This window comes from Pyrgilauda ruficollis, unplaced genomic scaffold (genome assembly GCF_017590135.1).
Source record: "Pyrgilauda ruficollis isolate IOZ18807 unplaced genomic scaffold, ASM1759013v1 scaffold24, whole genome shotgun sequence".
In the NCBI taxonomy this organism is placed as follows: domain Eukaryota; kingdom Metazoa; phylum Chordata; class Aves; order Passeriformes; family Passeridae; genus Pyrgilauda; species Pyrgilauda ruficollis.
This window is the reverse complement of record NW_024523648.1, coordinates 12,603,377-12,627,183: the sequence shown is the minus strand read 5'-3', so window position 1 is coordinate 12,627,183 and position 23,807 is coordinate 12,603,377. Positions and strand designations below refer to the sequence as shown.

Sequence of the window (23,807 nt, the reverse complement as noted above, 5' to 3'; positions counted from 1 at the left end):
GCAGGGCCCAAAAGTAACCAACATCTAATGCAGATGTTGTCTGAAGAGCTATTTATGTAGAAGAAATAGTGAAATTTTGCTATGATGGAGGTTCTCGTAAGAAGGAAGTTATTAAACACCGGAGTGTCTGCAGAAAAAAAGTTAAAAGTTCCCTTGTTTCTCATATTCTTTTAACAGCTTCCTCACTGCAGCAAAAAAAAAAAAAAAAAAAAAAGGAGAAAAGAAAAAGAAAATAATTGTAAATGCAAACTTTCTTTCCTTGAGACTCACCCACCTAGCTCTCCATGGAGCTTCTCAGTGGTTTCCAGTAGTGACACAAGGGAACCTTCACATATAAAAATTGGGCAGATGTGAATAAAATCTTATTTGGGTTTCTAATGTAACAGTAGTGGTCATGCTTAAGTACTTGTCAGTTACCTTAACATCTAAATTATTTTTATTGCTCAGTGTTTTACACAGGGCATGTTTAGGCAATAATGGAAATACTAGGGGAACATTTTAAAGCCTAATAACTGCAGCTTTTCAAGAGCAATTCACCACATTTTTTTCTGTATTTCCTGCTTACTGGAGCCCTTGAGATGACTTGTTCTGAAAAAACAGATGAGAAAAGGGATATCCACTCCCAAGTTAAACAGTGATGTGAGAAAAAAAAAATGTAACAAAGTTCTTCATTTTTAAGACTTCCTGAAAAACTAAACATACAAACCATCTGGGAAGTCTGACCACCAGATTCTTCCCACCTTCCAAAGGAGGGGAAGAACGGCCCAAGGGTAAATAATCTCCTTTTGTGGCTTCACAACAAATCAAATCTTGCAAACAAATAAAAACCTGAAAAATCTCTGCAGCAAATCACATCTGTCCAGTGTTGTGATATGCATTGTGTGTCTTCAGGGGCTCTGATAAAACTGAATTGCCAACCTATATTTCACAGGAATGTTAAGAAATAAACATGAACCTCTTCTAAGGACATAATGGCTACTATTTACCTATTGTTGCTCTTTTTAACATGACTCTTCAGAGAATCAAATCAGAAATCAATAGATTATTTTTCTATGCAGTAAAGTCTTAGGCCACAAGACAAAAAAAAAAGCCTGTGGGCAACACTTCCTAGCCTTATTTTTAGTTCATTATAAGCCTGCAGTACTATTCAAATGCCTAAGAGATTAGGAACCATCCACTGAAGAAAATTGCTTGCATAGGCATTTTAGAACTTCATTACCAATTTTCATCTATAATTACTTGGACTTGCCATCCCTTTATCTGTGTGGAGGAGATATATATTGAGAGTAATTTACATTGCTAGAGTGATGTGAGACATGCTTAAAAGTCAGACATTACACCAATGGTTTAGCTTATTCCTGCTTTTTTTCTATTTGTTTGACATGAATCATTAAGTTGCCATGTTTCTATGGTTAATTAGTGTTTTGGTTTTATCAATATGTTTCTTGTAATATGTACTAAACAAAAGAAAGGAGAGATAAATCATGCATTTCTGGTTGTTTAAGACTGTGTTTAATAATAATAGGAAGGAAAAAAATTGATCTTGTTACATATCAAAAGAGAGATTGCTGCCTAGAAAATCACAAACTCTACCACAGACATTTTATATCATGTAGCATCAATAGCTATGTTTGAATCTGAGTCTAAACTGACCAGAATTACCTCATTTTTTTCTGTTGCACTTTTGTGGGTTTGAAAACCTGTGATACAAAGGAGAGAAAATTAGGAATGCTTTCTTATTTCATGTTTCTCTGTATAGCAGAGTCAAAAGGAAAGCTGATCACCCTTCTGTAGATCATCAGTTATGCTGATCTGTGATCTTATGCCAAGAAAAGATGTGTAGGCATTTGCTGCAGTTTCCTAGTTGCGTTGTTGCTTGATCAGACTATAAGCATAATTTTATTTCCATAACTAACTCAACCATGCAAAAATCTCTCTTCTAGATTTTACCCTCATCTGTTGTGACAGGATGACTGGTGATGGGATAATTAGCGAGTAGTGGTACAATTGCCCCCTGAAGTCTATTCTCTGAGAGGGGTTTTCCCTGGGATTTTTTCCCCCACTCCTTGTGATTCCTGTCACTGACGCTTTTCAAATCCCTTTGGCGTATTGTGCTAGCTCTTGATCCCACCTAAAGACAGTACCATGCCAAGTTGTACCTACTGTGGTCTGCCTTTAACACCACTTTTCTTCTAGATGTAATACCTCTAACTGTCAAAGAAGTTCACAAACAACATATTTATACTCACACTTAACCACAAGCATCTTGGGAGATAGGCAGAAAGATTACCTTTAACTGTACGTAAAACAAATTGAGTCAGGATCACAAGGGTTGGGTTTTTTTTCTTTGTCATTAGCCATCCAGGAAATGACTGAACTGTGCAGCCCAGCCAAAACCAAAAACACATAGTGTAGGAAAATAAAGTTCCACTGGGTTCATTCTTCGTTTGCATAACATTTCTTGGTTGGACTCACGTAAAAGTGCAAATTGTACAATTCTTTTTGTTGGCTTTACTTTCTTAGTTTCTCTTTGCTTCCATTTGTAGTGTTTTGACAAAGCCACTTGATTTCTCTTTTGAATAACCGTCCATTTCCCAACTTGTCCTTTAAAACTTTTCCCTTGACAGAGCCACATGCTGTGCTTGTGTCCTCTGAAGCTTCAGACAGAGGAAAAACACTCAAGGAATACCTCCTTAAGTGGGAAGACTGCAGTTTGTTTTCAGCCTTATTTTTTTTTCCTGCTGCTGTGTATTTGTTCCGTAGTCTTTCAGATGCCTGTAATAAGTGAGCTCTTCCATATTTCCAGATTCCAAGGTCTTCTGGCAAGTCTGAGGTTCCTTTGGTCTGTAATGATTGCACCCTAGATAGATAATCATTACAGACAGATAGAATCATTACAGATTCTAGATAGGATAAGCCACAAATGAGGGGCTTTTCTGTTCTATACATTGCTTAATTTTATGTTTAACCCAGTAGTATTTTTGCAAATCTGTCAATCTTAGGAGGCTCCTGTGCAAAGAAATGTGAAAAACAATTTCTGGTGCCTGTTTTCTTCCTGGAATTCAAAGCCTTGAGTGTGTCTATAGAGGAAATGGAAGGGTAATATTTGTGCCATTTTGCCTTAGGAACAAAGGAAATAAAGTATTGGGCTCTCTGAAATTTTTGTTTCATATGAGCAGGCTGTTCAGCCTGGCATGTGAGTATAGTACAATGTCTGTCTCCACAAGAGTGATGAATTATGCCACAAGGAAGGCAACACGAGCACAAGAGCTGGAGTTCTGTTGGAAGCTTACATAGGTGTGAGAGACCGGAGAAAATGAGTACTGGCCCAGAACAACTAAAGGAAGGGTGGAAGAGGGGCAGGGCAAGTCCTGCATAGGTGGGATGATACCATACCCCCTGAAGCCTCTAATCCAGACCCAGACTGGCTATTAGCCACTGGCACATACACGTATAAAGACTGCTGGTATGACAGAAAGAGAAATGGGGAGAAATTCTGAAAAGTGCAAGATCCAAAATGGTATCAGTTGGATGGGTAGCACCCCATCAGAGCAGGGATCATCCAGCTCACATCTTAAATGACCAAGTAGACTGTCACTCAGTTGGCTGTCTTAGCTGAGGAAAAGGAAGCAGAATAAGAAGAGAAATGGAGATATTTATTGGAATGGCTGCATGTGAAGCATGGCCACTCTGGGATGAAAGACCTCTTAAGAGAGGTGGTATGTGGAGGATGGCCTGTCACCCAAAGGGCTTGTGAAACAGTAATTTCTGTCTGCAGCGAGTGCTGCACCCAGACTGGAGAAACACCCCCTGCACATTTCCACCCTGCACCTAAGGATGGGAAAGGAGTTGTGGGAAATTTGGCAGGTAGACTTCATTGGTCCTTTTAACAAATTGGGAACAAAATAATATGTGCTGATAGGCGTTCAAATAGTGTCAAGTTAGGTGCAGGCTAAAGCAGTGGCATGGTCTACAGGGGAAAGTACTGTAAAAGGATTAAAATTATGATTCAGTTTCCTTCCTAAACCAAAATCAATGCAATCAGATAATGGCAGTCACTTCACAGCAGGAGTAGTCCAGGAACAGGCAAAAACTGAAGGGGTACCGTGGGTGTTCCACGCCCCCTACACCACATCCACAAGCCAGTGGGATAGTAGAAAGGACAAATGGTCTCCTAAAATGGTTTTTGAGCCTCAGGATCGAAAGGCACCTCAACTGTGGGACACTATGACCAAAGTCAGTGACCCATGGAGAGTAAGTGGATGTCCATGACTTACAGCATTTTGTCTCTACCACACCTTCCAGAAACAAAAGGACTGATGATCCCTGGAACCCCCTAGATTCTCCTGGTCAGCCAGTACTGGTAGGCCTCCCAGCTATCAAGGAAGTCCTGCTGGTCTTTAAGACCCCCCTGCACATGCATGCATGGGTGACCAGAGATGCCCATGGCAGAGAACACAAAATTAACAGCAGATGGATAATTCCTTCTTTTTAAAACTGGTCCAAGTAGGACTGAGTTTTCTTTTGCCTCTCCTTCTACAAGCATTGCATGCAAAGATGTAACTGTGAGAAGATGAAGCGGCAACAGGACTGAAGATTTACACAGTTCTTTGCTGCAGTGATTGTTTGTACATGTTTTTATCTTAATATGTTTTGTGATATTTATATTCGTATCTGTTTTGCCTCAGTAGTTTTGCAGTATGTGTATAAATGTCACAAGCATTGTTTCGGGCTGTTTGTGTCTCCTCTCTGGTTGCCACAGCAGGTGGAAAAGATTCCTTCCTGAATTTATCTTGGAAACTCAGCAGGATTTCATATGATTATGAAATCAGATTTGTATACCCCTTCCTACCTCCTCAGAACAAGGTATAAAACTACTTTGAACTGAGAAAGAAGTGTAGTTTGATGCCAGAGGAACCACATGTACTAGTGGAAAGCGATGTATGAAGCGTGATCGTACAGAGAAGGGGGTTGGCAGAGACTGAGGGGGCAGCTGGAAAGTTTTCTCCAGCTGTTATCAAAGAAGTCCTAAGTGGTCAAGATGTCAGAAGAAAGGATTTCAGATTTGGAAACCAGTGAAGGGTTTAGTAAGTTAGGAAGGTATTTGGTTTGAACCCAGGACCCTGTCTAGAAAAATATGCCAAATAGATAGAAATGGCTCGAGTGTTTGTTATACCTTTAACCCCCCTGAGGCAACCAGACTAAGAACTTTCACTTGATGTAACTTTCCCATGGTACACCCTGATATTCCCCCTTATCCTGGCATTTGGATCTCTAGCATTGTAATAAGATAATTGACTGTAATATGGCCTCTGGGGAGCCCCCCTGAAACCACAAAGGTGGAAGGGATAAGGGTGGTAATACAGGAAATGTGTTTGGGTTACATTGATATCTGGGTTTGTAAGATTATCATCTCTAAAATGTAAGGCAGCCTAACTGTTGAAAATTTCCTTGTCCTTAAGTTTTCTATTTTTTGGTGAGGTATGCAATTGCATTGCAATAGAGAATCTTAAATTGGACTCATTATGCCATTTTGGAGCTCAATTTCAAAGTCCAGCAAGTATCAAAAATTATTTTATAAAACTGTCTAATCCTTGATAAATTGTTACTAAACGGGCAAGGAATATGCGAAATGCTGAACCTCACCAATAAGAAAATGCTGTTTTAAGCAGCACAAGCAAAGGTAAAGACAATTGCCAACCAGTCTGCTGAACTCTTCCAATCACTGCAGCCGAAAGTCTGGTTTCATGAACTCTTTCCCCTAGATCCTGATTTGCATCTGTCTTGCCGTCTCTGGTACTCACAGGATGAAGGATGATGGCTTGCACAGGGTGGAATCCCAATACTGACTGAACTTCTACTTTTGATTATTGAAGTAGCAATTGTCCACTGTATGGTTTCTTGTACACTTTCCTCTTTTTCCTCTTCTTATTTTTCTCTCTCTCTCTGCTGGGTTAGAATCCCACTACTGCCACCATGGATGAAGAAGATCCTTTTTCCCATTGTTCTGGTCTCAGTCATTGTTTTGAGCCTTGGTGTCCTGTACTTAAAACAACCAAAGGGATGGGCAGAGTGTGTCCTGCATAGGTGGAAAGGTGCACTGCTCCACCCCCACTGCCCTGAAGCCTCTAGTCCAGACCCACAATGGCTATTAGCCACTGGGACAGCAAAAGCCCCAACAAAAGGGGAATGCCCTGAGAGACCAGGGCAGATAAAGCATAGGCATGTGGTCACAGCCCACTGTTAGGATTTCACAGTAGCTGAGATCACACTGAAATTCAAGCAATGATTTTTAATCTTTTTCTCTTCCTCCCCCCATTTCTTCTTCTCAAAATCTGAGTAATTTAGAGTTGGATGGTTTGGAGTTCACTAAGCCAATGCCTTGTGAAATGCTTGATTTTGATTGAATGTTGCTTTACAATTTGCCAAGTGCCCTTATTTTCTAAAGTTTGAGAATGTAAGTTTGTTATTTAACCTCCTGAGAATGTTGTCTCATTTCTCCTGTGTGCTGCCTTGGGTATTAAAAAAGCATAAGACCTGCAGGTCCAGGATTTTACAAGAGGCAGTGTAAAGAAGCAGCTCAGTTGTGTCATGGTCTGGCACTACGTGATCATGTGGGATTTTAACAAAGCCCAGCCCAAATAAAAAGTCTGCCAGTGGCAAAATGTAAGCATAGTAGAGGGGACTTAAAAGTACCAGACCAACAGTTGCTCATTAATCAAAGTAAAAAAATTCAGAAGCAGCCAAAGTAACTATGTCGCAAGCCCTCATTATAATTCCTTTTATCAAAATAGTTCATTTTTATAGTTCATTTTATCCAAATGAACTAATTGTAAAGAAGAGTAAGGTGAACCATTCAGACACTGGAAGGAATCTTCCCCAGGGTGTAGTGTTAAGTCTCGTATCAGGTCATCCTCTGGGACAGGTTAGTTCTGTAACACGTTTGGTTTTGCGCACTTCCTTTACCTTATGTCTGCCTTGTGATAGTGCTTTGCTAAGCAGCATTTGCCGTCTGTAGCTCCAGATGGTTGCAACCAGCTAGGCTGATCCTGTTCCATCCATTGGCTGACTTTGGTTAAGGGACAGATGGCATGTCCCCTCTTTTCTTGTCTTTACCTCCTTGACAAAGTCTATTGTTTTATTCTGCTCTACACATAAAATCACATGTCAAAACATGCTAGTTCTGTTCTATTCAGTGTAATACAGTTCAACCTAATCCAGGTTGATTTTTCTTGTTTTGAGACTTCCTTGGAAAAAAACAACATTATCAATCTTGGTCTTCATATGCCTGAGAAGATGTTTTTATGCCCCAGTTGATCTTAGCAGGTTCTCAGAGACCCACTGTGATAATACATGACTTCTAGGAAGCCTATAGAGAGGAGGATACTTTGCTTCCATTTTTCCTGCTGTTCAGCTATTCATATCTTGGCACTTACGTGTCAGCAGGTGCGTAAAGAGCTGTGCTGTGCCAATGCCAAAACTGCCCCAGAAGAGAGATTTCTTGTGGGGTGCTTTATACTTGCAATATTTTTTGGGCTGTCCATCATAACCTATTTTTTTTTTCCTGGCCTCTGTGCACTATTCAAATAGTCCAAGCTTATTCTGAGCAGGCACCGATAGCTGTCGTAACAGATGGACAACTGTGCTGGAAATCAAGAAACTATGTACTGTATGCACACTGAGGGAACAGTGTACTGGTTCAGCTCATTCACATAACTGGCTGGCTGAAGTCTGCATGTCTGTGGTTAGAACAAGGTGCCATTGATTAACTGCAAACCTCAATTTTAAGTTTCTAAAGTTGGAGGCTAATGAAATAACTTATGCCTACACTATTATACATGCTAGTAATTTGCAGAATGTGCTATGCTCACCCCATATTTCTTTCACTGATCCTATAAATGAGCTGTAAGATCATAAGCTACATGAGTTTGGACATAACTGAATACTTCCCTTCTATCTCAGTGAAAGTTCTATCTTTTGGCTCTCAATCTTTGAACGTGAATTTAGCATTACTGTTTAGACAGCCCCTGTAAATGTTCATTGAAAAGCTCCTGGCCCAGGTGTTGGGTTTTACTGCTATGAACAATAAGCCTTTTTTATTACTAGAAAACTATGACTCAAATTCAAGGTAAGAAAGCCAGTGGTGTTTTAATTAGAAAAATACTTACTTGCCACAGCTAAGGTAAGCTAAAACTATTATTTCTGTACATTTTTGTGGGTTTGTATTGTCTTTGCCTTTCAGACATCAAGATAACTTGAAAGAATATGTGAACACTTCGGCAAAAATTTAGCCTACTGTAAACTTTATCTGATCCATTTGTCCTGTCCTCTGTCTACAGGAAATAATGGTCACTTTCTGGGCCCCTAGTAAATAGTCTCTGAGAAGAACCAAGCCAAATTTCATATTGATAAATGAGCAGGATACTGGACCTCTTCTCTGTGGATCCCAGTCCATGAATTGTATTCAAAGTCATCAAAGGTTCTTTGGGTTTTTTTTTTAAAAGCTGTCTTGATGGCTGACACAGAAAAGTGCAAATACAAATTTACAGGCTTCTGTTCAGGAGTGAATGTTTCATGTTGATATGTTGTGTGAATTCCAAGTGATATTTTAGCTGATTTTCCATTGTTTTCTATCCTGTTAGTGGAGAAACATTATTTATATGCCACATCTGCTACTAAAGTCTAATATTCACTTGTAATTTGGCCATAGGCATGTAAGTAAAAAAATGAGATTTTTTTTTTCCTGACTAAAAGTTAAGGAAAAGAAAAAAAAAGAAGAAAAGTTAAAACCTCAGTGAATGCAAAGAGTAATCCAGATTCAAACTGTTGATTACAACAGTATTTGGTGAAAGAACAATAATGCCCATGTCTATCCCTAAATCCTTTGCTAAGTGACCCATTTTGCTATCTAAAGAATGCAACTAATTTTTCAGAAGCGTATATTTAAAAATGTCTTGTCTTTTTTTTCTCCTTAGTTTGTTGTGATGATGTTTTGGAGCATCTATATCTATGACAGGGAACTGGTTTACCCAAAGCTGCTTGATAATTTTATACCAGCATGGCTAAATCACGGAATGGTGAGTAAAGTAATGTAAACACTTCCTTGCATAAACAAAAGTGTAAGACACTGATTTCTTTGTGCATGGTTCTGTATACTCTTGGTGCTATCCCTTGAGAAGTGCTTGAGGAATGTGATTTGCAAGGAAGAGTAACATCTTTCCTTCCTTGTCTCCTGGAGTCATATTTGAATCCTTATTAGGTTGAAACTGGAGATTTGAACTTACATGTCCTACATCCCAGGCTTGTTGTGGGGGTCAGCTCTTTCCTGTATAAGGGAAGTTTCCCAGAGAAGTGTCACCGTGGTCATGAGGAAGAGACTGTTCCATAAAATAGAAGTTCTGAATTTGACAAATCTTGCTCTAAAATGACAGAAACACTTAATTGAATGTTTCTTTACCAGTCTACCAAAGAATAATTCATGATGAAAACCTTTTGGTTAAAATGCTTTTCAAAAAATATTTATTGGACTTTGGTGTTTTTAGAAAAATAACTCATGCACACCAAACTTATGTAGCAGAACCTCTATCTGAATATTTTTAATAATGTGGAATTATATGTATCGATGTAAAGCTTTAAAATTGATGCATTGGTATTCATAAAGGTAGCTTCTTGAGAAGAAATCTGACCTTTTAATCCCTCTCTGCTATGTGAAGTCAGACATCCTTTCTCTCAACTATATATTTAAATGCCAAGGGAAAGTTAAGACCACAATTTTCCATCAGGTACTTTCCACTGTTGATGCAGCATTTGGAGCTGAAAAGTGTCGTGTTTGCTTCTCTAGTTGCATTTGTGCAAAATGTTTCATTATTACTTTGTTTTCCTCATCAAGATGTGGCAAACCATTTGGCACTGCTGTTCATCAGTAGATGACAGCAGAGCTCATCCTTCCAGGTGTGGGCACTTAATCACCACAGCAGATCAAGATTTGTCCACCATTGCTGTGCTTGATAAATTGGTCTGCTGTGGAGTGGGACAGATGACACTGCTGTTTATTTGTTCCCCAGTTTTTGTGTCAAAGGAGCGGTATGAGAGTTGTTACTGACAAGAGGAGCATCAGCTTCTGCTAGATACTGTACTGTTTTATGATGTTTTGAAAGGAACAGCATGATATTATGTGTGTCTAGAGCTGAGGATAGAGTCTGATGACTCCTGCCATGTTTGTTCAGGCTGTCCTCCCTTGAGCTTTGAGGTTACAAACTGAAAACTCGCAAACACTGCAACACTGCTAAACCATACACATCTTGATTTTTTCCCCACAACAGATCAGTCCCAGCTCTGATGACATTTCTTTCAGGTGACATTCCATATACTGGAAGTGCCTAATCCGTAATATTTTTCATGATTGTACACTGTGAAGCAGTTGGCAGCAAAAGGCCGTAGGTATTCAGGAAGTCTTCTCTGTGCTGTAAATAAAAGGCAACTCAAGCTCATGTTGCTTTGTAGAAATGTATACTTAGTGAAATATGTGAAGAGGTCTTTTGTTTGATGTTTTTGGACATCATAGAGTTTACTGAAATGTATTGTGTCCAACTATTTTAGACTTTTTTTTCCAACTTGAAATATTGTTGAAAGCATTTTTGAAAGACTTTTGTAAAGGAATAGGTTTCTGTGTCAGTCTCCATTTATCCAAGTGTTCTTCAGTTAGATCACAAAGGAAGCTTATGGCTGTGGGGCTTTTCACCACATTTAGTACATTCTTTCTGATGTTTTATCTATCATTTTATCCTCACCAGCTTTCATGCTAATTAATTCTGATGCATTGCTCATAGTATGAAAGGGTTATTAAACTACCTTGAGAATGCTTGCACCTCACTTAGTAGTAGTTAAAATTTTGACATGGTAATTTTAGAGAATATGATAGAGGCCCACTTGGTGAAAGGGTAGGACCTCTGGGAATAGTTTAGAAAAGTCAGTATCCCTGGCTATTTCTTCATACTGAAATAAACATTTATTCCCATGTATTCCTGCACATTTTGACAGCAGTTGTGCACATGGAATGGTAACTATTCTGAAAGCAAGGGTGGCCATGCTGAAGCCCAGCCTTGCATAACAAAACTCACACAAGAGACTCTCATCTGTCAGTGAGAGGTGGGTTATTTAGCTTCTGTCGCCTTGCTGATTAATCCCACTTTTGAGTGAGCTTCCCACAAAGTATCTGGTACAGCTCCTAAGGATATGAGGTCAAACATTACTTAACCTGTGAGCACTCTATCCAGAATATTTTTCACAGCAATTCCCCCAAAATATTTTTTTAGCACCAAAAAAAATTTTAAAAACAAATTTGCACAATTAAAAAGACTTCTACTGTATTATGATCAGCTGTAACCACTTGCTCAAGTGTTGACATCAACGTGCAAAATCAATACAGAGAAAAGGAGTAAAAGTCATGAAATCTGGGTGTAATAACAGCAATCATATTTCCATTAGTAGTATGGGCATGTATTGGTATTGGAAGCATTAGAAGCATTTTCAGGTGACTATCTTGAAGGCTCTGTGAAGAAATTGTTTGAAGAGCTCGTCCGATTTAGTGCCTTAGCCCAGGATGAAGTGGTTTGGACTGTGGTGCCTGCTGCTTTTTAAGCTTATAGTAATTAGTTCTCCTTTTTCTTTTCCTCCTTTCCCATCCTTTTTTTTTTTTTTGCAGTTACAGCCCTGTCCATATCTAAACCCCTATTTTCGTGAACACACTGTAATGTCTTGTCAATACTCAGAGATACCAGTCCTTCATAGCAACACTTTTTCAACATTAAAAAAAATAAGAATTGTAGAAAAACTTCCTTTCTAGAAATGGGAAACATGAGGGAAATGAACCCTGGAAATATGCAGACCCATTACCAATTAAATTTTAATATTTTTTGTAAATTTTCATAGAAAAAGAGGAGAGGCTTATTGCCATGCAGAACTGATTCAGCATAAAATTGCATATCGTTTCAAGAACATCTTTCTATTACCTATAATATATATATATATATATATGTATATACACACCCCCATACCCACACCCTGTATTAGCCACAAATATAATTCCTGTATTTGGGAAAATCTGTGTATAAAGTGGTGTCTTATGGTACCAGATAGTACCTCATATGTGCAGATTCATACACTTGTGAAAGGTATCACTAACAGAGTTATACTGTGCCATAAAACTGATGTATTGCATCATCTCAGTCAGTTCATTAATCCATAACCAATCACTATGACTTGATAAATGATCATGGAAATCAATAGCAGGGTTGCTGCTGATTTGACCAACACAAGGATTTAATTTCTGTTTATTATCTGAAGGAACACATTTGAGTAGCTGAAGCTAAGCTTCTGTCCACAGATATAACTACCTGTCTAAAGAGAGTTGTTGGACAGTAGGGCTGTGTCTCAGCCTTGGTCTGTTTCTGAACTGCCAAGTGCACTTCCTGGATTTATTAGTTATGCAGATGAATTCATCTTTGTGGGCTACAATTTCAGTTGCCAAATTGCTGAACTCTTTCATCAAAGATGTCATTTGTTTTCTGGAGACTGTCCTGCAGTTTGGAACCATATCAGCTCATAATTCCAAAGGCATATTTTCCATGGGAAATACTCGTTTCCATTTTCTGATGGCTGGCTATCTGATCCTTATCAGTATGAGGAATTTTTAATTGAAGATTAACCTTTAGTGTGTAAAATGGATGTGTCATAGTAGTAGGATTTTTATCAGCTCATTCCTTGCAACTTTTTGTGCTGGGACCGGCCAGGTTGATGCATGGATAATTTTTTCAGAAATTATATTCTCTTCAACATTAGCACAGGCTTTAAAACTAAAGGTTGCCCTTATTCTAACCAATGCCCACATAAACAGATATGTAGACTGAATTAATTTATGCTTGAGCATTGCTGATTTTGAGCCAGGTTACATGGCAGGACTGCCTGCAGTATCTGTCCAAGTTAGCATACCATTTCAGCGAGAGTCCTTCTTTGGTTTTTGCAGACACTGTCTCAAATTTGTTTTAAAAATGTGAATCATCTTTTGTTTGTGGGAAGGAAAGCAAAATACAGAGATAGAAATTACTTACTGAGGAGTTGAAATGCTCTGGAGGTCAGAAACAAAGTAATGTCTTCATATGAAGACCCTAGAGGAGAGGTCAGGAAGGGGGAAAGAGAAATATGCTCTGCATCTGTGGAGTTGGAAAAATGATTATTGTCTCGGTTCTGTGCCACTGCAGTCTATATGAGCTCTTCCAGTTTTGTACTCTGTTATTTTTTAAGCTACTTTCGGGAAACGGGAAACAAAGGCATTTCTAGAAAGACTTACCCTCTGTTCTAGTATTCAAGAAAATGCACAAAAACTGGGACAAATAGCAGTTGGAGGAAGGAGAGAAGAAGGAAGAGGAAGGAGCCTGTCCAAGAGATGTATCTCTATTTCACAAGTTGTCTCTCTTTTCTTATCGCTGACTACTCAGCTGAAAAGTTGAGCCCACCAAAGAGTGGTACAAAGTCACACCAACCACCTCTCCAATTGTTTGTCCTAGCAGCCTTGTCCATGGCCTGGTGGCCGTGTGTCTTTTTGTTTTAATGATGGAAAGGACATAGTCCTGTTGGAGTGAGTCTGGAGGAGGGCCACAAAGGTGATTAGAGGGATGTAACACCTCTTCTATGAGGAAACGATGAGAGAGTTGACATTGTTCAGCCCAGAGAAGTGATGGTTCCAGAGTGACTTTATTCCAGTCTTTCAGCACCTGAAGTGGTCCTTCAACCACTCCAACCAACAGCTGGATGGACTTTTTACAAGGATATATAGTGACAGGACAAGGATATGTAGTGACAGGAGAATGGCTTCAAACTGAAAGAGGGCAGGTTAGTTAATGAGACATTAGGAAGAAATTCTTTCCTGTGAGGGTTGTGAAGTACTGGAACAGATGTCCAGAGAAGCTGTGAATGTCTTGTGCCTTGAAGTGTTCAAGGCCTGGCTGGATGGAACTCTGAGCAATCTGATCTAATGGAAGGGGTCCCTCCCTATGGCAGGGTGGTTGGAACTGGATGATCTTTAAGGTCCCTTCCAATCCAAATCATTCTGTGATTTTATGAAAGTTGGTTCTCTGGTGTAAGATTTAACAAGAACAGTAGAAAAGGCATGCAAAAATCAAAATCCATAGTAACCTGAACATAAAGATTGGAATGTCCAAAAGTGGTGAGTTATTTGACAAACCCATCTCTCCTTAATCACTGGTCAGGTGATACACAGTGGTCACTCTGATGTATGAACAAGGAGACTCTGTTTTTCATCAGGGTGTTTCTCTCCATGTAGACCTAAAAATCCTTTTCAGCAATTATTAATTTGAAACAGTGCATTATACTTCCTGGGGATGCTTTCCTAACACAGCACATCCCGTGGATGGGCTCTGCTTTTTAAATTTAGTGCACCTTCTTAATGCTTCATGCTTCTGCCTAGAAGATATTTACATTTTTTCTGGGATTTATTTTCTAAATCCAATAAATGTGTTTCAAGGATAGTACAACTCAAGTGCTCTTCTTAATTTATTTACAATATTTTCATATGTTAGGTGTGAATAAAATTTTCAGTGCTCCAGGAAGGCATTCTCACTTTCTACATAAGTTGCAAGGTTTTCTGATAAAAATCAGGGAAAATTTTTAATTTAATTTTCAACAGACTAACCACTCCTAGATGGCTATTATTTAAACATCTGATGGAGAGAATAGCAATTGAAGCTGGTTGCCTGGGGACTCAGGATATTTGCAAAACCCATGAAAATAATGTTGTTGAATTTGTACACTTTTTGCATGTTTATGCTGCAGTTACATGGCTCCGTCTGCTATCTCTCCTCATTATCTGCCAGTTCCACCACTGGAGCGAAACTACAGTGGTATAAATTATCTCCCTGCTCTGGGGAGAAAAGCAGCACCAGCTTAAAAGATTTTCTTTTATTTTCTCTTACTTATGTGAAGGGCTTGGAAATTGGTGGTATGTCAAAACCTGTGATAGTATAGCACCTGAAAATTGAGATAGGCTGCTAGGGTGAAGAAGTCCTGGTTGTCTAAATGGCATCCTCTGGGGGCATTAGGAAAACCCCTTTACCTAACACAGTAACAGCACAGCAGTTTTTGAAGTGGGAAGCTGGCCTTAACTACGTTACATATCTGCCAGAGAACACTCATCAGGGTAAGGTGAAGACAGCTTTTTAACTGGACACAGATGCTGAATTTTTCCGATTGTTTGCTATTTCCACTAATGTGGAGGAAACCCACACGGAGGCTCCTCCTGATATAAACATCCCTAAACCTTAGTAACAAGGAACCTTTTTTAAAACATCTTTGAGCACTTAACAGCAAAACCTGCAAGCCCTGTTCTGGGCGTGAACATTGAAAATAAAAGGCCTGAGAGCTGAAATCCCCAGAAGAAATCTCTTTCAAGAAGTTTAACTACCTTCTGTCACAAGGTCACGTAACTCAGTCTGCTAGCAGACAGCATGAGAGCATCTAGTGTCAACACCAGGTTGTGGAGTTACTACCAAAGGAAGAGAGAAGGGGAGAGAGTGAGAGAGCACACAAAGGGAGGTTAGGGAAGGATAGTTGAATGAAAGGAAAAGACAGACGGGAGGAAAGAGATTAATTAAATAGTCAGCTGATGCTGTTCCAACTCCTACCTAGAGAAAAAAAACAGAAAAGAAAAGTAACAGATGAGGCAAGTGAATAAAAAAGGAGCCACAGAATAATGTAGACATGCTGGAAGAGACTCAAAATGGTAAAGGGAACTTCATGGAGGAGGAGGAGGAAGAGAGAAGCAAGGAAATAAACAGTAAGAAAGAGAAATGGAGAGTATGTTTTCTTCCGTGTCTTCACTGGGTAGACTTCGCTGAGATGTATTAGTTTGAGGAATTGAGAGCAAGGAAATGGCTTATGGGTGCTGCTCTGAGGAGGAGAATTGTTTCTGTTGCCATTGGATATAGGTTTACAGGTCAGGTAAAGTAATATTTGCATAGTGACATGCCAGGAGCTTCAAAACTTTGGAAAAATTTTAAGATTAAAACCACCCGCAACCACGCAAGAGTATGAAGCCTGTGTTCATATAAAACTTCCTGTGTAACATCTGTAGAATGACATTGATGTCTTTGCATCTGTCTATATTTTTGTCTGACAAGGCTGTACATAATCTTGATCACCTGTTTGACTCTCAAATCTAAAGTCCTGTGTTTAGAAAAGACCCTTTTTTTGCCATATCAGCTGTGAAGTGTGAAGTGTATTGCATATTAAAACAGATGCAGTTTGCTGAGGGTGAGGGTTGCAGGTGAGCTGGAGGGTCACATTTGAAATACCAGGGGTAAGGAGGTCTTCTGACTGTATTTCAAACTGCCCTGCTTTAACAGCCAAAGCTAGGTGTAACTCTGGAAGTAGTAATTATGCTGATAGTAATAATAATGATAATGAAAGCTTAAAGCCAGATTTTCAGCTGAAGTTGCTCATACAAATGTTTGTTAGAGTGATTACTATGGGCACAAAGCAAATAACCCAACAAAAAGCCCCAAAAGGGCACGTGAAGGGGGCCTTAGCCTTTCTCTGAGTGTGGAGTACTGAGCTATGTTTCCTAGAAGCAGAGCTTGGCCCTGGACTGCTAGGTTTGCTGTTACACCAGCAGTGATGTGGGATGGACATGCATTTGGTTCAGTCACAGAGTTCTGACAACATTAGGAATGCTGGTTTTGTTTTAACATTCACTTTTTGTGCAGCTTATATTGCTTGTCATAGACACTGCTGTAGCTGTGCATAACTCTCTGTAGTGCCTAAGATGGTACATTTTCAGGTGCTACTGCACCATTTATCAGATATATAGTTACAGGTTATAAATGTAAATAAATGTTCAACTTTAAAATCAGTGCAAAATGCATTAATAAGTAGTATGCATTTCCAGTTAAAAATATGTGCTTTCTTCTCTCTGCTAAATCAAACATTTGTTTTATCTTTTTAACAGAATAGATTTCTGGTTTCTTCCCAGAATTTTTTTCCAGAGAACATAGGCAGATAGTAGAGTCAAACATTACGGGATACATTGTTATGATTAATAATGAGTATATTCAAAGTCTTTTATCACGAAAAGAGAACATTTCACTAGAAAAAATTAATGTATTGGAGGAGGATGGGTTGTATTGATGAAGGTTTAATAAGTCAGCTGCTAGCTACAAGTTATGTACTCTAATAAACACTCCATACGTGAGCATCCTGGAAGCTATCACAATGAAGAGCTTTGTCTCCTTAGCAGGTCTCACAAACACAAGGAAGAATGCAAATATCTCTTTGAAGGTATAATAGTTCAATAAACATTTATTGTCTACCTTTATGTATTTAAAGAACTATGTTTTGCCCTATGATTACAGTAAAATACAGTATTATGAACCCTTGGACACATTGATTACCATTAGCACCCAGATAAGAATTAGACTTATTATAGTAAAAGTGGGACTGTACTACATTGTACCCACTTTACTAAACTGTGCTGTTAGTGTTCACACATATGGCAAATATGACTTAATCAGACCACAAATATTTTGCAGCATTCCATGGTATCTCATTTATTTGTTTAATGTGCCACTATAGCAACTGAATTCCATCCTTTTAGATTCTTTTTTTCACAGACCTATGATCTACTTGATTGAAGCTTGGCAGACAGCTTTTCCTTCAATTGAAGGCATATGTACTAACTCAGTGACCAGATTTTTACCTATTTATCATTGTTGGAAAGTGGGTTATTTCACATGGACACAATACCAGAAGAATCAGCAGACCTGGGGAAGGGAATCTGAACCCAAAAGCTTATATGCTTTTTCCAGCCCTTGAAGTTGATGGAATAAAAAATACTCCTTCTCCCTGTATCCAGAGATCATTATTGCTTCAGGAAAACTAATACAAGGAAATATTTTGACATTGTTTTTGTAAAAAATTACCACTTTTTAGAAGTAGCTTTTTTCTTTGTTAAATGCTGTCTTCTGTGTGTCTTTGTATTTGGAAACAGACAGCATTTCTGCAGAAGTAATTTCATATTCAGATGATTAATATGTTGAAATAGTGCCACAGCAGTAATGTTTTATACATGCTGATAGGCAGAAATCAAGAATTTGGGGATAACCTTGGGACCTCTGCTCATGGAAGACTAAGCTTTAACATAACCTGTTATGTTCAATCCTCATATTTTAAAATTTCCCACATAGATACAAAGAAGTAAAAACAGTGTACATTTTTAGTAACTGGAGGTAGCACAGAGAATGTTTTTGACAGATGTGTAAGCCATTGCCATTAGTCATGCAGTTCTACAATTGTCCCTTCTACCTTTGGACCTTTATGTAACACACCGAAGTTCCATCCTGGTGCCCTACTCAGGAAAAGCCATAACCTTTCAGAGGTGTCTTGTTACTGTCAGAGACCATGAGTCTGACTAAGGTGACCCTTTCCTTCCCTCTGACACCAGGGTTATGTGAGCAGGAAACAACTCTTACCATGGAGAAATAGCAGATGGTGTGAAGTGTCTCAAAATGGCAAGAGGCGGACTAGTGGCCAATACATGATTTGCTCTTCCATCTCCATTGCATTATTAACTGATACCCTTTCACTCTTCACAGCTTCCTTCTCTTCAAAACAAGGAATGCTGCATATTTGAAGTGCTGCTTTTAAACCCCATTTTTATATTTCTATTTTTATTCCTAGATCTGTTTTACTAAACATTCTGAGGGGAAAATATGTAGTGTTAGATCAAAAGCATTTTTTATGTCTTCATTACCTTGTGCCTGTGTTTTGTGGGGCTTTGTGATGCTAGCTGGAAAAATACTGCTGTCTGCCAGAGGGTTTATGGTACTGTGCCTGATTCTGGCTGTGAAGTGTCCCAGACGGGGCTGGGCTGCTGTGCCAGCCCAGACTGCCTGTGCCTGCCCTCTGCTCCTCACCATGCTGGGGCTTGCTGAGACCTCTGAGGGATTTCCCATTCACGTGCCTCAGCATCCCGTTCATTCGGCTTCAGTGAAGAGAGGAATTGCCTGCTGCAGATTCCTCTGAGGTTCACGGATGCAAATGCAACTAAGAGTTAGAGTTGGTACTGCCCATTCTGCTGCACAGCACGAGTGGCCTCTACTACAAATAATATTACCCATGGTTATGTACAAATTTAGTGCTCCTGGTATATCATAAAAATTCTAGGCTGATGTGAGGCATGCTATAGAAAGTCAAATATACTTAGAAAGGAAATTCTTTTTTATAAAAATGGCTGTAACAGTCAAATCACATCTTTCAGTTTATTTCCAACAGGAAGAAATTTTATATGCTTCTTGGGGCTTTCAGCTTTTTATTCTGTTATTTTGAGCTTTACCAGCTTTCTATAAAGCCAGTATACAGGGTTCCAACTTGCTGAGTCACTGCAATGCACATTTTTGTGGCTTCTTTTGCAAATGCAATATGTAATGTAGATTTTTTTAAGTGAACTATTTATGAGAAAGAGGAAATATGCACATCAGTCTACTGAACTTCCTATTTTAAGGCAGTTTTTAAAACAAAAGAATGGGAAATTATATAATTTTCTACTAAGGAAACATCCATTAAAAGTGTCTTTTTACTAACACACAGATTTACTGACGTCTCCATTAATAAACAAATTTTTGTTGGCTGCAAGTTGTTTAAAAATTCATACAGCTGCAAATCATGTTAGGAGATGAATATACATATTCTTAGATCAGAGACTAAGGTGGATGGTATTTTGGTCTCTGCTCCTAAAGCAGAGGAATGAAAGATGGAAAAGAAGAGGGAATTTGAAGGAGAAAGAAAATCAAGTGTCAGAAGCTAAGAGAAAAAGTGATAGCCTTATAGGTTGTTAAGGAGGAGAAGACAGAAAACAAAGTAGAGGAAACCAAATGCTGAAATAAAGAGGTGCTAATAGTAGTCAGCTGGAGAGAACCATAGAATTTGGAGGTGATAATTGTGTGTACTGTACTTCACTGAGAAAAAGCTTGAGAGAGAAGTTTAAAGCACCCAGTGTATATTGAAAATGGCATCCATAGTTTATTTTAGCCCAACATGCAGAAATTTAGCTTCATTTGGTTTCTTGTGACCACTGTTTTTACAGAACAGTTCTCTTTTTCCAGCATTTTTGTGCATGCAGAAACCAAAAGAATGTCCCGCTTTGCACACTTGCCGCCTCTACTATCGCCAGAGCTTGTGGGTCTTTAAATCTCCCAGTTGTTTGTCTGAACACTGTGCTACTGAGCCTCCCATAATTTTATTCTCCATGACATCAGTTTAGTAGGATTATTATATATAGTAAATCTTTAGTAATATATTTATTATGCATGTATGTATATAGTTTGTATATATAGTGTATGTGTAGTGTTTGTGTATATATATGCATATATATGCTCACACACAACCCCACACACACCACACATAGAGAGAAATACTTAATATATATTGCCATTTAGCTGTTAATAATTATATTGGTAGATAATACAATTTTAAAGAATATCTATCATTCTATCTACGCTGATCTCTTTTGCTAGAAACAAAAGATGTTTAGTCCTTATATTTCTCTCAGTCTAAATGAATGGACAGGTAAAGAGCGGCAGAAGAGAGTTAGTGTTTTCCCTGTGTTACAGAGGAGAAATGAAAACATGGAATTTGTAGTTTGCCTGAACCTACATGCAGTTTATTAGAGATTGAACTGCAAAGTGAATCTGCATTTGCTTCATTAGTCAGTACTTTTGTTAAGGAATTATTCACTCTCTACAAACCAGGCAAAGACGACAAATCATAGTCTATGAATGAGCATTCACTTGGGTTTCAAACTTAGGCTCTACTGGAAGGAAGAAGTGACTCAATTTTTGAATAGGGAGATGTTGCTCTAAGTCCTGCTTCACTTAGTTACAATAGGCGTTTCATTATTTTCATTTTGTTTATATCACTGAAAGTACAGGTTCACCTCACCAACTGCTTTTGTGTTTATGTTTTCTTTTAGTATAGTAACTATTGACAACTTATTCCAAATAATTTGATTTTGGGCGTACCTTTTCTCTGTAAGGAGGAAAATCCCTTAGGTTTCCATTCCTTCTCACATAATGATTGATTTGAGAAGAGAGACGCTGATATGTAAACAGAAGGATTTAAGAAGGATGAACTTGGAAACTGAAAATATTCCAAAGGAGAAGAGCTCCCTCTCATGTGCCCCTGCCCTGACATTTTGGAAGTGTTTTTTTCTTTTGTTGTCCAGGAATACTGTTGGGACCAAAGTGGGGGACAGGGGGCAGAAGGGGGTGGGTGGGTGTTACCACTAACCAAGATCAAGGAAAGCTGAGAAGTTGCAAATTTTTTAAAGATCTTTCAAAAGTATTAAACTAATTTATGGAGTCAAAGCTATTTCAGAAGTTATGTCAATAGTTTGGTTGTGGATAAGAGGAAATAAAAATACCCCTAAGACAGAAAATAGCTTGTGTAAAAGTGGGTCACTGACAGTGAAGTGTAAGAAGTGGCCATGGAGAGTTGTATTTTGAGAATTTTGACTGGGTAATAAGGTGTGTGTTTACTAGACAAAGTTACACCAGAATGAGTAGCAGCACAATGTAGAGACCTGGATTCACTTTGGGAAGTACCTTTCTTCAGGCAAGAATTCAGTGTTTACCAGTTCTGTCTCAAATCTGAACTCTACAGCTTAGCTGGCAGTAATACAAATATTCACAGCTGTATAAAAAATGTTATTTAGTTCACAACAGTAGCCATGGTTACCTGCATACTTTCATTGCCTTATTCATGTGCAGTTCTTTTTTTTCTGGAAATACCATTACCGTGTAATACAATACTGTACAGCCTCTTGGTAAGTTTTACAGTGTCAGGAAGAAAACTCTGTGGTGAACCTGAAAGTGTATTTTATCGAGTTGACTTGTTCGTGGAAGATCCCACCTATACATTGCTAGGCAGAGCAGGGCAAGTCTGAACATTCTGTGACTGCAATTTCAAAATATAAATAGTAATATGTAAAATTCCTTGGCATTGAAAATTCTCTGATAGTGCTTTAACTGCACAACATTTTAAAAGAACTAGCCCCTGCTTGGTCCCTTGGTCACAGGTGACACAGACCTGCCAGTTCCTGTCAGTACATGTTAGACTAGCATGACTATCCTCGTTTACTCTTGCAAGAAATGTGAACCCCAGCAATCTCAGAAGGGTAGAAAAGTGCTATGGTTTTCCTTTTCTCTCTTACTTTTGTAAGTATAACGCAGTGCACTCCATGCAGATGAAATATACTTGAGAATCTAGTGTTTCTGTTATGTTCATGGAAACTAGTCTCACGTGTATTACTGCAGCAGAATTCCCAACTGTAATCTAACCTTTGCTAGGAAAAGAAAATAGTATTTAATTTTCCAGATATCTCAGATCACTTAGCAAACAAATGAATTAAACTTTACAAAAGTATTAAAGACAGTTTACTTAGGCTTATATATTCTTTTCTTAATTGAGAGGTGTGACATTAATTCTGGAGGATTAAAATTGCCCATTGGTTTAAATTAACAGGAGCAAAAGGAGTAAAGGAAATTTGCTTCTTTAATCTGGCAAATTTATCTACAGAATTTCAGTATAAGGTTCCTTACCACTATTGCTACTTTTGTAGAGAACACTTACTAGACTAAATGTAAAAGTCATATTTCAGGTTGCATTTTCATGTAAACAGTGAAACCTAAGATTTTAATAAGTGTTGCACAGAGATTGAGCTGAATTTCTAAAACAAAATTTAAAAATTTCTTATGTAACTTATGAAACCTTGTTAAAAGCCTGATAAGAGTTTTAAAATACTATCCAGGCCTGTTTTTAATGCATCTCCTATAGGATAAAGGAAGATGGCATTAAGATGAAAATTTCTATAGTGAAGCTGGCTGTTACCACAGTCTGGCTTCTGTTCCTGCCCTAGCACTGCCAGCTTGGAGCTGTTTATAGGCATTAGCCTATATGTATCCACACACGTGCATCTACTACTCGCTTTAGCAGTAGTTCTGCTCCTGAAGAAGTTGGTCTGAGGTTTCAAGCTTTATTTTTCCTTTCAGAGACCAGTTTCTTCAGCTATCCTTGTTACCAATTAGTGGGAATTTGGCAGGCATTCACTCCCTCTCAGAGCTCTTGCATCAGCTTTCCTGCACTGGCCTACGAGGCAGAAGGCTCAATTGTGGTGCCTTCAAATTCTTCAAACCTAGTTTCTTACAGTACTGGACCCTCTGCATCATCTTATGATTTCGATACCTTTTCCTCCTGAAGTGAGAATGATAATACTCTTCAAAAATGCTAATTGGTTCCCTTATCTCAAAGATACAACTTGTCTCACTTACAAAAACAAAATTGCCTCTTTGTCAGATACCACACCAGAATTCAATTTTCTTCTGACTGCAGTGAAGTATTCTGGTCCTGTGCAAGATTTACAGTACAAATAAAACCTGTTCTCTTTCATTTTCCTGATGATGAATTCTGGGCAATAAATGCTTTCCCCAGGAGTCAGTACTTGCTTGGAGCGGAGGCATTGTTTAAGTTTGCTGCACCACAGCACGGCTGCAGCCTTGTGTGGTCTGCAGCATTCTCTTAACACTTCATGCCTTCCTTCACCCATCCATAAATTAGATACAAGGTAGCCAAGCACAGCCTTTCTGCATCCTGCTCTACACCACCTTTATCCATGACATGAATCCCAAAATGATACATGCTCCCTGTCAGAGGCTGAGTGAGAGCATGCTCCACTACCATAGCAG

General features: G+C 38.7%; 1 protein-coding gene across 1 annotated transcript in view; it reads left to right on the top strand.

Annotated features, from left to right (window-relative positions):
• AIG1 (androgen induced 1) overlaps positions 1 to 23,807 on the top strand; it is a 123,682-nt gene that overhangs the window by 38,743 nt on the left and 61,132 nt on the right. Inside the window, exon 3 of the mRNA XM_041470119.1 lies at positions 8,976 to 9,077. Coding sequence (XP_041326053.1) covers positions 8,976 to 9,077 — 102 coding nt within the window. The remainder of the gene's footprint in view (positions 1 to 8,975; positions 9,078 to 23,807) is intronic.